At 40.0% G+C, this 17,001-nt stretch overlaps 2 protein-coding genes across 2 annotated transcripts in view; both read left to right on the top strand.

The window, feature by feature from the left end:
- Positions 1-17,001, top strand: part of Tafa2 (TAFA chemokine like family member 2) — a 501,221-nt gene that overhangs the window by 111,756 nt on the left and 372,464 nt on the right. The window lies entirely within an intron of this gene.
- On the top strand, positions 897-1,515 carry LOC129680428 (ubiquitin-conjugating enzyme E2 variant 2-like). Its single transcript, XM_055612063.1, has one exon. It carries the CDS (start codon positions 897-899, stop codon positions 1,410-1,412), a length of 516 nt encoding a protein of 171 aa, XP_055468038.1. The 3' UTR covers positions 1,413-1,515.

The raw sequence follows: 17,001 nt of genomic DNA on the forward strand, positions 1-17,001 counted from the left end.
CACACACACACACACACACACACACACACACACACACACACACACACATTCATAAATTCATAAATACAACCTGGTCAGTCTGCACAGCGTTACTTGTATGTATATTTTCAGGGCTGACCATTTGCTATTGGATAACCGATCAGTGCTCTCTTTACTGGGGAAGACTATTTCTGCTGCTCTCAGCATTCCTAATTTGCCTGTGGATCCATGCTCAGGGTTGAGGCCTTGTGGGCTTTTCCCTATCCACTTCTGCATGTCTATTGTTGTTGCCTCCATTCAGCGCATGTTTAAACAGTCATGTCGGTGAGAGGTGTAGCTTCTGGCAGTCCTAGGAGACACAATCTCACAGCAAACTCTCTACCCCTGGCTCTTACAGTCCTTCTGCCCCTTCTTCCACAGTGACCCCTGAGCATTAAGCAGCGGAGTGTTTTGTAGATGTATCCATTGGAACTGAGTTTCAAACTCTTTGATTGGTTGTGGTTCTCTGTAATGGTCTCCATCTGTGTGAAAGAGAAGTTTCCCTGTTGAGGGGTGCACTTGTGGATATGAGGATGGATATTTTTAATGTAGTTAGAGAACATTCACTTTAGTAAGTGGTGCTTGTAGGTTCATCTCCAGAATACATAATTTTACCAGCCATGGGCAATTGGTAAGGTTTTCAGTATCAGGTTTAATTTCCTTCTTGTTGAGCAGGTCTTATGTTTAATTAGATAGCATTCAGTTACTGACAAAATATGCACACCACTACTGCTCCCTTTGGGTTATTATGCCACGCTGGTCATTCTTATGGTTCATGGGCATCACAGCTGGGTAAGGCTGTGTGGATGCTTTACTGTTTTGGAAGCTTTCATTGTGCCTTCTTGTGTCTTAAAAGCTAGTACCCAGAGCAGGAGAAGATGGCGGTCTCCACAGGTGTTAAAGTTCCTCGTAATTTTCGCTTGTTGGAAGAAGGACAGAAAGGAGTAGGTGATGGTACGGTTAGCTGGGGCCTTGAAGATGATGAAGACATGACACTTACAAGGTGGACAGGCATGATTATTGGGCCACCAAGGACAAACTATGAAAACAGAATATATAGCCTGAAAGTAGAATGTGGATCTAAATACCCAGAAGCTCCTCCATCAGTTAGATTTGTAACAAAAATTAATATGAATGGAATCAATAGTTCCAGTGGAATGGTGGATGCACGGAGCATACCAGTATTAGCAAAATGGCAAAACTCCTATAGCATTAAAGTTGTACCTCAAGAGCTAAGACGCCTAATGATGTCCAAAGAAAATATGAAGCTTCCACAGCCACCAGACATACAACAACTAATAGTGGATCTCAAACTTGTCTTAAATCAACAACCTTCTACTCATGTTAATGTTTTGATTAAGTATCACCATGCAAAGTACCCACACATTAAGTAAAAGAATTTCAGCTGGTAAACATGACCTGGACAGTTGTAAGAATATATTTAATATATGTACACCTATTATGTTTTCAGGTAACAAGTGCAGCACCATTTTTCTTTCTCTACCTAAAGCATGTCATTTAAACATGAACCTGAAATATTCAAATTGAATTTAGGTTTTCAAGACAGAAGCATGGCAAAGGAGTGTCAGATGGCCATGGACACCTTTGTTGTTGTGAAAAGTTAAAGTCTCAAGAAGGAAGAACAGAAATGGCATGCTTTATCCATCATACTTAGAGCTGCAGTTGGAATTGTTTAAAGTAGCAGGTATAATGAATAATCACAAATTGTGTCAATTTGTAAAGTGGTGTGGGTGCTGACCACTACTAGTATCAAAAATAGGTTCAGGGTTGCTTTGATACCTGTATTTATAAAAAGATGTTTGGGGGTATTGATGAATTTCTGTTAAGCTGTTCTCATTTATTACATGTAACAGACATGATAATTTGTTTACAGTCTTTGTGTAATAAAACATGCTTAGAAGTTTTAAGTGAAGTCAACGAAAAGGAAATAGGTGTATGGATATGTGATTTTGAGATTAAAATTAGACTTAAAATGTAAATAAAATACGAAATGTGTCCTCAGGAAAAAAAAAAAAAAGCTAGTACCCAGGGAGGAGGTTTTCAGGTCAGTTCCAGCTCAGAGGCTTCCAGGTCCTGTGTGAAGTTCATGGTGTTTTCAGCAATAGGGACTTACCTTCCACCTCAGGGAAGGTACCAAGGACAATGGCAATATTCGGGGAGTCTCTTGGAAAATCCTGACCAACCGCTCAAACAAGGTCTTCTCATGCTTGGTGTTAGGGTTGCTGTTAGATGGTCTTTTACTCTGGGAAGAAACATTGTCAGGTCAGATGAGAACATTTTATTTAAACTACACGTATACTTATGTATACTTATACATGGACTTAGGTGATTTATAGTTTTTTTTTTTAATTAGATATATGGTTAATACGTCTGTTTTGAAACCTTCACACCGATTTTCACCTTTCCCCTTCACAGGTTCACCGCCAGCCAACTTTCTGTTCCTTTGCTCATTAAGGCCAATTAGGGCAGCCCAGTTCTTGGAAGTTACGGCCTCCACTGAAACCTGGAGGATTTGCTGGGTCGACACCCTCAAAGAAAACTGATATGAGTCCCTCTTTCCCCAAGACCCCAGACTCATTGTTGCTGGCTGGTTTTCTTGGTCGTGGCCGTTCTTATTGGAATGAGATGAAATCTCAAAGCGACTTTAATTTGCATTTCTCTAACTCCTAATGATGTCGAACACTTTTCAAACATTTACTGGCCATTATATTTTTTCCTGTTGAGAGCTGCCTATTCAGTTTGCTAGCCTATTTACTGGCTGGGTGATTTGTGATTTTGATGTTTATTTTTTTGCAGTGGAAAGACTCCTTTTATTAACATTCTGCAGCTTATTTATTAAAGAAAACATCACATTAATTATGAGAGGACATTACATCATGTCAATTGATTTTTAGTGTTTATTAAAATATGGAGTGGCTAAGAATTTGTTCTGTTATTAAAAACTAAATAAATTGCACATAGCTTTCTGAAAACATGAGCAATGAAAGAATGAAAAAAGTGTGTAGTGACAACTCATGATGTAAACACATGATATTAATATATATTTAACCTTCCTCTAAGGTATTTGGAGTCTAAGTAAATCAGGATGTTTTCAATGCATATTATGTTTTTTAATATTAAATAAATTATGAATTTGCCATCAGATTACCTTTGGTCATTGGATGACTGCAGTTTCATTTCTTTTCAATGCATGGTTGATGAAGTTTCTTTTTAGCATATTCCTTCTTTCTCTCTTTCACGTACACTTGTCTGAATACAGATAATTGTGTTGTTTGAGATTTGCTTAAAAACCATTGCCAGTTATATTAGTGTTAGAGACTGAGAACTGTCTGCTTTCCATATTTATACACTCATTCACTATTCATTTTTATAGTTCTTTGAGAATTTCACACAGAGCATTTGCTCATTTTCCCCTTTCCCCTTCACAGGCTCACTGCCAGCCAACTTTCTGTTCCTTTGCTCATTAAGTGCAGCCCAGTTCTTGGAAGTTAGGTCCCTCCACTGAAACCTGGAAGACTTCCTGGGTCTACACCCTTGGAGAAATTTATATACTTCCTCTCACTGTGGTTAAGAATTATCAAGAGCTCCTCTGTGAGGGTGGAACTTCGTGCTTGTTTCCGGTGTGTATCCCGGGATTCAGCCTTGCTTGGGTTTGCACATGTCGTGTGCTATCACAGCTGTGAGTCCACACGTGCAGCTGTCCTGCAGTTTCTAGAAGAAGGTTTTCTTGCAGTCATCTGCTGCCTCTGGCTCTTACACTCTTCTGTTTGTTTAAAACTCAAGTTTCCCAAGAATGTTCTGAAAAATCAAGCAGCACAAGTAATAAAAATTGCAAAAATGAAGCTGATTTACATGTTAGGAATGTCTTCCAGGTTCTCAGAAAGAACTTACCTCAGTCCAGAAAGAGTATAGATGAATGGAGGAGTTAATACTACTTTCTGACATCAGGAAGCAACCTTGCAATACTGAAAACACCACAGAACCCAAAAGTCTGTGCACCAGTTATCATGCGCACTATACTAATTCAATAGTAGCGTTTTTTGTTCAAAGCACATCGGCACCTCTCTGCAGTGTTAATGATCAATGCAATAGGCCTGCACATCGAAGACGAAGTGCTATTATTGTTCATTATTTTTATTTGGAAAATGAAAATTCAAACAATCAAGGGGAGAAATTGTGTCCTGAGTACGAATATATCTGTTGCCTCTTTAAGTAAAAGAAACAAGCACTTGGGTTCAACATATATTCATAAGGAACTTATCTGCACTCCCCCTGGTACATCCCCTCTCTATTGGTCATGCACCCATGGAAGTTCATGCTGTTAAAATACAACTTGAGTAAGCTCCTGGGAGAGGGCCACCCCTCCAGGAGGCAGCCTTTATTTTGTGTAGCCTTTATTCTCTGTTCTTTTAAGCATGCAATTAAACTTGGTCATGCTTGATGGAAAAGGATAGAAGCCATGCCTGTCCTCTTCGACCCATATTAGCACTAATTTCATGATTTCCAGAAAACAAAATAACAAATAAACTTGAATTTAAATAAATATCTGCTTGGATTCTGTCCTATCTAATGCTGTTTGGAGTGTCCTCTTATGGTCACAGATAAAATGAAAAGGGTCACAGTCTGTTCCAAAACAATAAATAACTGAGTCCGCCTGGAGACCAAGAGGCTAGAACAGAGCCCAGGAGGTATTTATTGCTGCCTCTGTAGATGCCATAAGCTAATCCCTGTTAAAAAATTATGACACAAAATCATTTCATTTCTTTTGTGATTGTGATTTTCAAATTGGCTCTCTGTATTTCTAGAAGAGTGTATGCTTTGTGGTATCTTGACTTAAGAAACTTCTAAAATATGGAGAAAGTCAAGAGGTTCACAGCACCTGCATGCTTGTGTGGGTGTTGATGGTTGGCAATAATGATGGATTTGATCAGCACAGGAATTCATCATTCCCACTCTTAAATAACTTATGATCATAAATACGTTTGATGGATTGCAATCATGTTGACTGTTGGCTCCTATTTCCCAGTGATGGCCGAGTACCATAAACTATCTAAATTCTTTTTTTTTTTTTTTTTTTTTTTTTTTACTAACGCAGAGATAGTATTTGGATTGGAAAAGGAGAAGGACTCTAAATTTATTTCTTGAATAATATTTAGAGTCTATGGGTATTTCCATTTTATACATTCTAACAAGAAGTGAGCTCACTTGGTGATTTGATTGGCATGATGTATGAACCCCTTGCTTAACTATTGTAAGACCTGTTCCAAGGAGGCAGGTGGAAGACAAGATAATTGCTCTCTGGGTACCAGCAGGGAAAACAGCTTAGCTTTGATATTTCTCAGCTTTTCAAAAGAGAGCAGAGGTGAGGTTATAAAAAGAATCCTGTCTTCTGTCTTTCTTTCGCTAATCCATCCTACAACTTTGTTAGAGCCGGGCTGCCCATGTGCCTGATCTGCTCAGGAAAGAGGCTGCATCATTGCACCTGAAGACAGGCCTCAGAAGCAAAGGTCACCTTATGAGGGGTGTCAATAGTTTACAGATTTTGAAGGCTTTCTCCTTGCCTCTACTTGCTGCCTTTCATTTGAATCTGTGAGAACATTCCTCACAGTTTCTTGTATTATAAAAAAGAAAAAAAAATAAAAACCAGGGAGATTGATTGGCTCTGAAGTGCACCGGAGATTATATTTTCCAAGTGAGAGAGATAAATAAGGCTTTTGTAAGAGAAATTGTGAGAAAGCAGCTAAGAAATTGAGTCATTATGGGATTATGGGACAGAGTTTGCTGAATTAAAGATCTGAGACTAATAATCTTCCTTTTCGTAAGGATTCGAGGGAATGAAATAACAAAATATAGTCAAGTTGCAATAAATCGTTTTCGTTTAATAAAAATGAAAATCTAGTCATGTAGTTTGATGTTTTACTTGGTTTCTCACTGACACATGAATATGTAAAGGACATTTAAATATTTCTTGAAAGTGCCTTTTAATACTATAAGGAAGGGGAGGTTTTATCTGATGCTTTTCTACTTAAGTAAATTTAACAATTCCATGGAAAGAAGGGGTACCATAGCCCTTTACTTGAAAGAGGGATTCAACTTTTTCTTTTCAGTAATTCTTAGTAATTCTTTCCTCCTGAAGAAACTGCTGTCCCAAGTTGCAAAGAAAGGTGATGTTCTGGCACTTTGTAGATTGCATCTTCATTAGTAATTGTAGCCAGTTGTGTCATAAAGTGGCCTGGTTCTGGAGGTGAATATGTTCTAGAATTTATTTGCAAGAGAAACTTGATTTCTCCTTTTATCACCTTGTGTGATAATGAGGTAGAATGTGGGGAAATACCATGCATGAAGAACATAATGACTGACACATGTGACAGGCAGAGCCTGGAGAGATGGCTTGGCCATTCAGAGTACTCGCTGCTCTTAGGGATGCCCTGGTCCTGCTCTGAGCTTCCACATGGTAGCTCACAACAGTCTCTAACTACAGGCAGACAAGTGCTGCACATATATATGCAGGCAGACACCCGTATATGTAAAAGAAGGGTAAATAAATCTTTTAAAATAGTTTAAAAAATACTCGCATAGACAATCTGAAGTTTTATCAGCACACATGACTCTTGGTTAATCCAAAAGCATGATTTTAAAATTTGACTGTGCTTGCTCATCCAACCTTATGATGTAGAGATATACCAAGAATAGATACAAGAATGGTTTTTACTGTATTATTTTCTGGGCTGCTCCTGGAATCTGTCATACATTTCAGTCCCAGTGTTGAATTTGCAGGGCTGGATGTGATTTGGAGTTTTCAGTTGTACATTTTTAACACTGTTTTTATATTTTTCTTAGCAAAAATAGGCAGGAATACAGGAGCAACAGTATCTCCACTAAGGCCAGTGATTATGTACTGAGCTTTGGCCTGCAGCAGGTTGCTGAATACTTAACTTTTGAAACTTGGAAATTCTCATTGCCATTTATTCTTCATACAAATGTTGCCAATATTTTGACTGCTGTTAGATGCTTGGATTCTTCTTGAATATGAGATATTTCATCGTAATGAGCCCTTTTCAAGAAAAATACACAAGTTGTATGTTTCACTCTGATTTCATGCGAAGCTTGGACTCATTATGAAAGCAGCTTGCGGAGCGTGCCTGCGCTGTGACTGAGTTTTGGAACTGAGCTCCTTGGAGGAAAAAGAAGGCTGGATGAATTTTGATCTCAGGTGACCATGGCACTCAAACATAGCAGACATGGTATTTACTTATGCATGCACAAAACACCATATTGTTATCCAAAAATAAGATTAATATTAATGATTTGCTAAAACACAGACAACAGAAATTGGATCTCTAGTTTATAAAATCAGTAGAAAGCTCAGGGTTGAAGTTCTGAGTAGTATCTGTACAATCAAGGTTCCTGGAAGTTTTGTGGGAAGTCACATTCATTTGAAAGAAATGGAAGTCACATTCATTTGAAAGATGGAGTTGGCCATCATTTTGTTACAGATGAGTTAATATCTAGTGAGCCAGCCTGTGCCTTATTATTTATTAAAACTATTATTTAGTCATGTAAGTAACTTTCATTGTAGTTATATGCTACACAAATGGGATATTCAATATTATTAAATAGAAACAGTTACATTTGAATAATTATTTCAAGACTTTGTATAGCCACTGTTAAATTTATTTGAAACCAAATTAAAAACATCCCACAGATTTGAGAAGACACACACACACACTTTTTCATTTCATTTTTATTGTTTAAGTACCTCTGAATTTCCTCTCTTTTTTTGGTGATTTTATTAATTATTTGGGAATCCCACACAGTGCATCCTGCTCAGAGTCACATCCCATTCCTTCCAGGTTCACCCTCCTACTCTTGTGCCCTGTTCCCCAAAAAGAAAAAAAAACCCACTAAGTTCAATTTGTGTTGCCCACACACTCACTGGAGCACACTCAAAGTCCCTGCAGCTAACCTCTTGAAGATAACCAAGTCCTTCCCCAGCCCCTTACGAAAAGCCACCAACTGTGAAGAGCTACACTTCAGCATCTTTGTCAGTTTTTAAGGGCTCTTTATAATGGTTTCCTGTCTAGACTGTTTCTTTTTTTTTTTTTGGGGGGGGGTAGTTGTCACAAAAGCTTCCTCTCATTTTCAGTCATGAATACGTAGTCATTGATACTACCGCAAAGGAAGCTTTCCTGCTCACAACAGCTGCACGGGTCCTGGACTTAGACATGGTTGCTGGCGGCAGCTATGGACCATGGACTTCAACATGGCTTCCAGTGGCAGCACGGACCACGTGGTTTCCAGGGGCAGTACTGACCATGGACATCAACAAGGCTCAGAGAGCAGCAGGGGCAGGATTCTGGAGAGCTCCAGGTTGCGGCAGGTCCCAGCCCTCGGCATGGGTCACTCTGCCCTGCCGGCTCACCCGGCATGATCACTGTTCTTGCAGACCATGGCAACGCCTTGGCCCTGAGCTCTCCTCCTCCCAGCAGCGAGAGCACCGTGAACTAAAGCAGAGGGTGCTCACCAGGCCTGTGGGGTAAGGAGGCCTGGTCGTGGCCTGAGCACCAGACAAGGGCAACGACAAGTGGCTCTTGAGGCCACTTCTCTCCCATAAGGGCCACCATGATCCCCCAGAAGCCTCTGTGGGATCCTTGGAGTGGCTCGCAGCCCCATGGCTGCCTGCATCTTGAATCTCTCCTGATTTCCTTCTTAATGCTGACTGAGAATGTTAATGAGGAAGCCTGGATAAGTTGCTTATTATCTCACGATCATCATTTATGTTAACACAGACTATTTTATTTATTGACACAATATGGCAAGATAATCCTTTTGTGTGTGTGTGTGTGTGTGTGTGTGTGTGTGTATGTGTGTTCCAAAAGCTTAGCAAACACCTTCTCACTATTAAGAATAATGTTCACAAACGTTAGGTAAGGTGTTCAGTAAACTCGGAAAAGTACATGACTTCTGAACCCACACCCAGACTAAAAGCCTCAGTCACTTGTTAGTTACTTGATCTTAACAACAACAAACAAACAAACAAACCAAAAATCCCACCAAACCAAACCATATCAAACCAAAAACTTTGCCTTTGAGCCCCAGTTTGCCATCTCTAAAATGGTGATATCACACATGCTGTTATAAAAAGCAGGTTAATACTGATGCTGTCTCAGGAGCCAAGTGACAACGATAACAGTTCTCATTGTTTTCTGGAAGGTGCTTCTCCTTCCTGCTTATAAACGTTAAATCACCCAATGTGTTTTGTGATGTTTCTCTGGACACTTCACAGAAAACAACTGGCCCTCTTTATAACTGGGTAAATTTCTCAGACCACATCACCAACAACAGATTTTGTTCTTATACATTTTGATTACAGGAACTCTCTATATTGCACATCGTTATTAACCATGATATATGATAGATCAAAATAACCAGTGGTTATCCATATAAAAATAGTTCCCCATGTAAGCAGCACAGACTGAGCAAACAGAAAAATACAGATAGTTAATGCTGATGATATACGCCCCAGTACCTTGGCATCTGCCCTTCCGTCCAAGCCCCCTTTCTGGTGCTGCATCCTGAGTGTGTGTCACTGCTATAAAGAGTTCCCAGGGGTGCTGACTAAAGTTTAACTCAAACTACAAATGGAATTCAGATTTCTGTTTCCGTGGACAATCTTCAGCAGCTAAGTGAATAAGAATTTGACAATAAGGTATGGCTCCTGAATTTATTCGTAGCACAAAGCAGATATGTAAAATAACACACTGCTATAATCATTGGTTTATATTAGCACCAGGAATTGCAATGTATTTTTTAATGTAAAGATGAGGGAAAATTTTAACAGTAAGAGGCTGTAACTGGCCCTGCCTCTCTACAAATGACTATCATGTATGAGAACACTAATATGTCTAAATAATACGCAGAAGTAACTGGCTTTCCACAGCAAAGATGTAAATATACTCAGAAACTACAGAGAGCAGGTTTAACTTGCCTTTTCAGGTTGAATTAAAAGAAAAGACTTGAGTCACAAAAGAGAATTAACCCAAAGTGATGGACTACCTCTAGGTAAAAATTCAGGGGAAAAATTAATGCATTATTAATGCATTTTTGCATTTTAATACAAACTAATTTTCCTTATTAAAGTTTTTATAACAGGAAGCACACATTTCTGCTGCACACTAGGAACTGAATATTGTATGGTTGGTAAAGTCGTTGTTGGTTCTTTGTCTCAAAGTATGTAGAGTTCAACATAATTTATTTCTTGCCTTGAGACTCCAGAATTGTTGCAATTGTATAAAAATGTGTTAAGTGCAGTCACTCTTTGAAGCCTCATGGTTTGTGCTGTTGGCGGTCAAAGAACCCAGCATTAAGCTGACTTCCTTCCTGTTCCAGATCCATCTCTGTTTGTAGCTGGGTCAGTGTTGCTGCCTACCTACCTACCACCGTGAGGAAAGCAGCTAAAGGGCCATGTGGTCCTGGGACAGTTCCCTGCAGGTGCTCATGTTCTAACCTGCAGAGCCTCTGACTGTTTTCCCCCGAGCAAAGAAGTGATCAAGGGTAAGAGCATTCAGATAGGAGATATTCCTGTTTGTCTAATCACAGGAGCCTTTAACAACAAAATGCCCTTTCTTGCTGGGTCAGAGACGTAAGACAAAGGAAGGAAGTGTGAAATGTGAGGAGAACGCCATCCTGCTGCTGGCTTTGAAAGACAGAAGGGCTCTGACTGAGGAATATGTGACCTTTTAAAAGCAGGTGTTTAGCATTCAGCAAGCCGGAAAATGGATACCTCTGTTGTTGACCTGAAAGGAACTTAGCTTTTTTTTTTTTTTTTTTAACAAGGCACATGAGAAAAAGTTGCTTGGAAGTTACACTGCTCAATCACTAATCTGCCGCCTACTGCAGGATCACAAGGAAACTTGCGGATTATATGCTGTGATAGGAACTCAGCTTCTCATTGTAAACTGGCCTTTCCTGCCATGGCTCGCATAAACTGGACTGGACTGTATATGGATTTCCAGGTTGCCTTGTTTTTCTACTCTAAAACCTAAGATTTAAATTAGGCCTTGCAAACAGCTTTGCACTTTCCTTCTAGGCATACATTAAAAAAAATGTTTTTACCAGAAAGAGAATCACATCCCTTTCCTTGCTCCAGCTCTCCTGGGGACTTTGCCTTTAGCCCTCTCATACACCCTCCACATTCCCAAATTGATAGCCTCTTTTTCTTTGAATATTTTTTGTTACACACACACATACACATGTATCTTCACAGATATATAAACGCAACTTGACGAGTCTGTTTTGTGTTGTGTGTATGTAATTTCAGGGCTATCTCCTCCGCACTGGACAACCAGTAACTGCGCTCATACCTGGGGAAGACTAATTCTCCTTTTTCTGGCAGTCATTAGCTGCCTGTATTTCTTTGTCTAGGGATGGGATCCTGCAGAACACTACCCCGGGTACATTAATGTGTCCAGTTATCTTGCCATGATCAACATGGCAATATGTATGTACAGGGGCGATAAATGGCGGTTGCATGTTGTTGACAACTGCCGGCTGTCTAATTGGACTCAAGACCTATTCAGCAGGACAGAGATCGTACCTGGCAGTGGAAACCTGGCCATCTTTCTGGAGCTCGTGAGGTCCCAGCTTTAGGAAAGAGTCCTGGAAACCTAGCCAACTACCCGGGGATGGCGAAGTCATGGGTCTTAGAGAAGAACACGCTACTGCCACTTTACTAAGCCAGCGCAGTTCTTAAGCACGTTATCAGTACAATCGCGGGTAACTGTGGTTCTTACCGCTACCAAACTTCCTCTGAAACGGACGGAGAGTGTTACAGAAAACCACAACTGATTGTGTAGTGCCCAGGCCCAGCTGATACATCTACAACACAGCTCCTACGCCCAGAGCTCAGAAAACTTCACAGAAGAGAGGGTAGAAAGATTTTAAGAGCCAGATGACTGTGACGTTTGCTGTGAGATTGTGTCTCCTAGAAATAGTAAAGAAGCCTCAGCCATGAGACCTCACCAACATGGCTGCCTATGCAAGACCTGAACATATAACGTCAGGAGACATGCTAACACGGAAGGGGGTTGTTCAGGGTACCACCTATACACGAAGAATTACAGGCAGCTAAGCAGTGCTGAGAGCAGGAGAAATAATTTGCCTCACAAAAGAGCTCTCTAATGAGTTACCGAATACCAGGTTGTCAGCCCTGAAATGGCATAATACAAGTAACACCAAATGGAGTAGCTGGATATGTGAGTGTGTGTGTGTGTGTGTGTGTGTCTCACAATAACAAAGTAAAGAGTATAAACTGGAGAAGAAGAATGGGGACACAGGGTGGGATTTGAGTGAGAAAGAAAAAGGGAAATAATTACATTTTATTTAAAAAATACTAAACTTTGAAAGCATTGAAGATGCTTTGTGTTCTGCAGTATCAGCTAGTCAGTAGAAAACAGTTTGCATATCTCATTAGTGTGCAAGTTTGTTTTAATCTGTAATAAATAGAAAATTATATATATATACCCAAGAATCGTTATAAAATAAAATTTATGATTTAATGAAAGTCACATTTGATTTTATACTAAGCTTCCAAGGAGGAAAGTTTTAGTCCTTCTTTCTTTCTTCCTTTTTTCTTTTTTTTCTTTCTTTCTTTCTTTCTTTCTTTCTTTCTTTCTTTCTTTCTTTCTTTCCCTCCCTCCCTTCCTTCCTTCCTTCCTTCCTTCCTTCCTTCCTTCCTTCCTTCCTTCCTTCTTTCTTCTTCTCCTCTTCTTTTCTCCTCCTCCTCCTCCTCCTCCTCCTCCTCCTCCTCCTCCTCCTCCTCCTCCTTCTTCTTCGGGTCTCCTTGGACCTCATGAAGACATATCTTCCTTGTACTAAAAAGCTCAATACTCTCATGCCTACCTGAGTGCTCGCTGGAATATAAGTTCCCTTTAGAGGTATTTTTTTTTTTAGTTTAGTTTAGTTTAGTTTAGTTTGTTTGTTTTTGATCACTCTATTTAACTAATACCCCCAGAAAATTGCTTGATTTGGAATCTTGTAGGTACTTGGTAGATACTGACTTAAACCAATGGCTGACTGGTGCTTTCTTACTTTTTCTTTGGAAACTTAGATACTCCTACTTCACAGAACTAGTTCCTCGACCTCATAAAATGATAACTCCCAAATGATAAGCTCCCAAACGATAACTCAATTCAGTCGCATTAGACTGAGTAAGGATGTCGCACGGCGCCACTCTCCCACAACTGTGACTGCTCTTCCACCAGCCACAAAGGGCATATCTGTTCTTTCCCACGCCCGTCCAGGGCTGCTTGTAAAGGACTTGTGTTCAAGTTGTTCAGTGAAGAGTGTAGGAGTCACGGTCTAAATCCTGCCCTAAGTGGGCAGTTTTCAAGACCAAGAGACATATCCTCTGAGAACAATAAGCCAGCAAGAGCCCATTGTGTGGAAAGGCCAGGCAGGAAGATATGATAGTCTGAATACTGGCTTGGGCATTGTAGAGAAAAGTTTCTTTGAATATTTCTAAAATGCATGGCTTTTTGATAAGTCTGACACGTAAATTCTTTCCATTTGTGTGGTTCACTTAAACACTTTGAACTAGATGTCAGTTTCAACCAGTTCTAGATTTCATTTTTCTTGTGGCTATTGATAAAAAAGAGAGGCAACACTTCTCCAGAGGAAGGCTTCTATCTCGCTTCCTAAGGGTGCCTTATGTGAGTCAACAAAGGAAATTTCTTCATGCTTAAAATGGGCCTCCAGATGAGAGGATTAGAAACACCAGTCAATGAGTACCAATAACAGTCATAAGGTACCCCAGAATTCCTGCCTCCTCATTCCGTGCTCTTGTGTGCAAGGCCTCCCTTCCAAGTGTAGGTAGAGCCACTGCTTGTAACCAGTAGGATATGGCCAAGGCTGTGGAATGTTGCCTGTGTGGTAATGATAAGTAATATTTTATTGACATCTTGCAAGGGGACTGACTCTCTTGGTGGCTTTGGAGAAGCAAGATGTTGTGTGGTAAATGTACACTGGAGAGGGCTCCATTGCAAGGATCTGGGGTCATATCTAGGTATGAAGAGCCCAAGATCTATGACTCAAAGTCTGAAAAATAACCGAATGTTGTTGTTCTACTCGGCTTCCTGTTGCTCTGATAAATACTGCCCAGAAACAACTTGGGGAAGAAAGGGCTTATTTCTTCCTGTACTTTCCAGTTCATCCTCAAGGGAAGCCAGGTCAGGAGCTTAAGGCAGGAACTGTGGTAGAGACCATGGGAGAATGCTGCTTATTGCCATGTTTCCTCTGACTTGCTCAGCTACTTTTCTTACATAGACCAGATCCACCTTCCCAGGGATGGTACTGCCTGCAGTGTCAACGGACCTCAGACATCTTGATTTGCAATCAATAAATGCCCCCACAGACATGCCAACAAATCTGATAGAGAAAATTCTTCAGTTGAGGGTCCCTCTTTCTAGATAGATAAAATTGATAGCTTACACTAACTATAACAGTTGCTAAAGATCATGTGAATCTGCAAGTGGATCCTTTTCTAAGTCTGCTCTAAAATGAGCCCATTGTAAGTGAGGACACCTTCATCTGAGAACCCAGCTAGGGAGTGTCCAGACTTCTGACCCACAGAATCTGGGAAATGATGAATGCATGTGGTTTAGAGTTTCTAAGTTTTTGATAATATTGTTTTGAAACAGCAAATATCCAGTAGGATCTCAAAGACTTCAGATATTAAAATAACTCACCATAAAACATAATAGGAACAGGGACCAACTCTGACATGAACTCATGGGCTGGCTCTTTGATCACCTCCACCTGAAGGGGGAACAGCCTTACCAGTCCACAGAAAAAGACAATGAAGCCAGTCCTGATGAGATCTGGTAGACTAGGGTCAGATGGAAGGGGAGGAGGACCTTCCCTATCATTGGACTGGTGGAGGGGCATGGGAGAAGAAGAGGAAGGGAGGGTGGGCTTGACAGGGGATGGGAGAGGGAACTACAGCTGGGATACAAAGTCAATAAACTATAATTAATAAAAATAAAATAAAAATTAAAAAGTATATAAAGCCAATGAAATAAATATAAAAATGAATAGAATGTGCAAGTAAATAAATACTGATATTGAAAAATATCAGTGAGTGTAAAAGTTATTGAACAACCAATTAGTAAGCTCATCCCTGAAAAGGGCTTCTATGGCCATCACATTATCCATTAATATTTGACATGAAATTTGGAGGTATAAAATATTTAGTCTTTATCTTTAGTTCTAGAAACACAGGAGAATAATTTTTATTTCTTAGTTGTATTTGGAAGACAAAAATACCATATTAAGAAATAAGGTTCTGTGATGAAATCAGGTTTCTGTTCCTTGTTGTGAGTCTGTTTGGAAACTCTTCATACCGGAAATTACCAATAAATCCAAGTCCAGAAAACAATGCATTTAAAAATGTCATGAAGAATCCCTGCGTGCTGCATATTTAGAACACGGCTTTCTGTTAGGAAGCCAGTTTGATGTAAAGGAGCAGCTTTCATTCACGTATCTAGAGGAGGTTTATAAAAAAAGGCATTAAGTGTGAACAGCTCCATTTATATTCAAGGTTTATGGCATTCCGGCGTGTCACTGTACTGCCTTGCTTTACAACGCAGCTCGCATCAAAACATTCCCTTCCTTTTAAAAAACACATTTCAGTTGGCTGCCACTCGAAGTATCATGCACCCTGTATCCGTTCCATTCTGGCTGAAGATGCTGAGTGATTTCAGGCATCTTGCATGCCCTGAAACTTGGATTTTATTGTCCTGGAATTTTACTGGAATTTGAAAAAAAAAATGACAATACAGCGAACACACCTTCATGCTAAATTATGGCATTAGTGGTGAAGGGTTGACACACCTTCATGCTAAGTTATGGCACTAGTGATGAAGGTGTGGGCACTTTAACACCTTGCAGTGTCACGCCCATGTTAGACAGCGCAGTCATTACCTGAACTGTGAGTTCTGCTACTGTGTACATTTGTTCTTTGGATTTCCGGTGGCCTTGATGATTTGTTCCCCAGCCCAGCTGCTATGATTTACTATAAGCACACAGCTGAATCACTTGTACTGGATTGAGGTCTATGTTTTTCTGCCATCCTAACTACCTGACTTTTGTTTTTTTTTTTCTTCACGTAGCCATGGTGTCTTGTTTGTCTATTGAGGAACACATACTAATAGTTAACCTGAGAGTAACATTTTCTGTGTACTAAGAGCTAGCTTTAGTCAATCACCAATATCATTCCGTGTACAGCTCACATTAATTGGTCAGCGCTGATGTTATTTACATTTTATAGCTTAGTGAATCGAAACCCAGGGTGAAGCCAGGGAGCTTCTAAGTGATGGAATGAGGGAATCTCATTCCATTGTGTTCTGTAACTTACAAACTTAAAAAAAAAAGAAAGGATTCACTTTATTTGTTTTCTAGCAAACTGAATTATTGTCACTCATTCTGTTGGCATTGTAGACACTTAGCTTTATTTCACAATGAAATGTTCTGTGGTAAATATTTTGGACATGAGACAGATTCTCACTCTGTAGTCAGACTGGCCTTGAACTCATAGTTTCTCTACCCTTTATGATTCCAGCTGAGTGTGATGGTATACAACTGTAATCTTGGCAACTTAAAGGCTTGGTGCAGGGGGATTGCAAGTTCAAGGCAAGCCTGGGCTATGCAATTACTTCAAGGAAACTGCCAGAATCTGTCCCAAAATGAAAATGGAAAACTAGTTAAGGTATAGGCCAATGGCAGAGTGTCTGTCCACCAAGTCTCAACAACAATCCTCCGCAGTGGGGGAGGAGTGTGGGAGAAAGAAACTACAGCTTGTCACCTGTGTGCGCCGTTTACGACTTCAAGAGTTCAAGTTTTATAGGAATGTAACAGGATTATTTATTTGTGCTTATTGATTATTATTTTTGTATTACAAAGGCAAAC

This window comes from Psammomys obesus, unplaced genomic scaffold (genome assembly GCF_907164565.1).
Source record: "Psammomys obesus unplaced genomic scaffold, mPsaObe1.curated_primary_1811, whole genome shotgun sequence".
Lineage (NCBI taxonomy): Eukaryota > Metazoa > Chordata > Mammalia > Rodentia > Muridae > Psammomys > Psammomys obesus.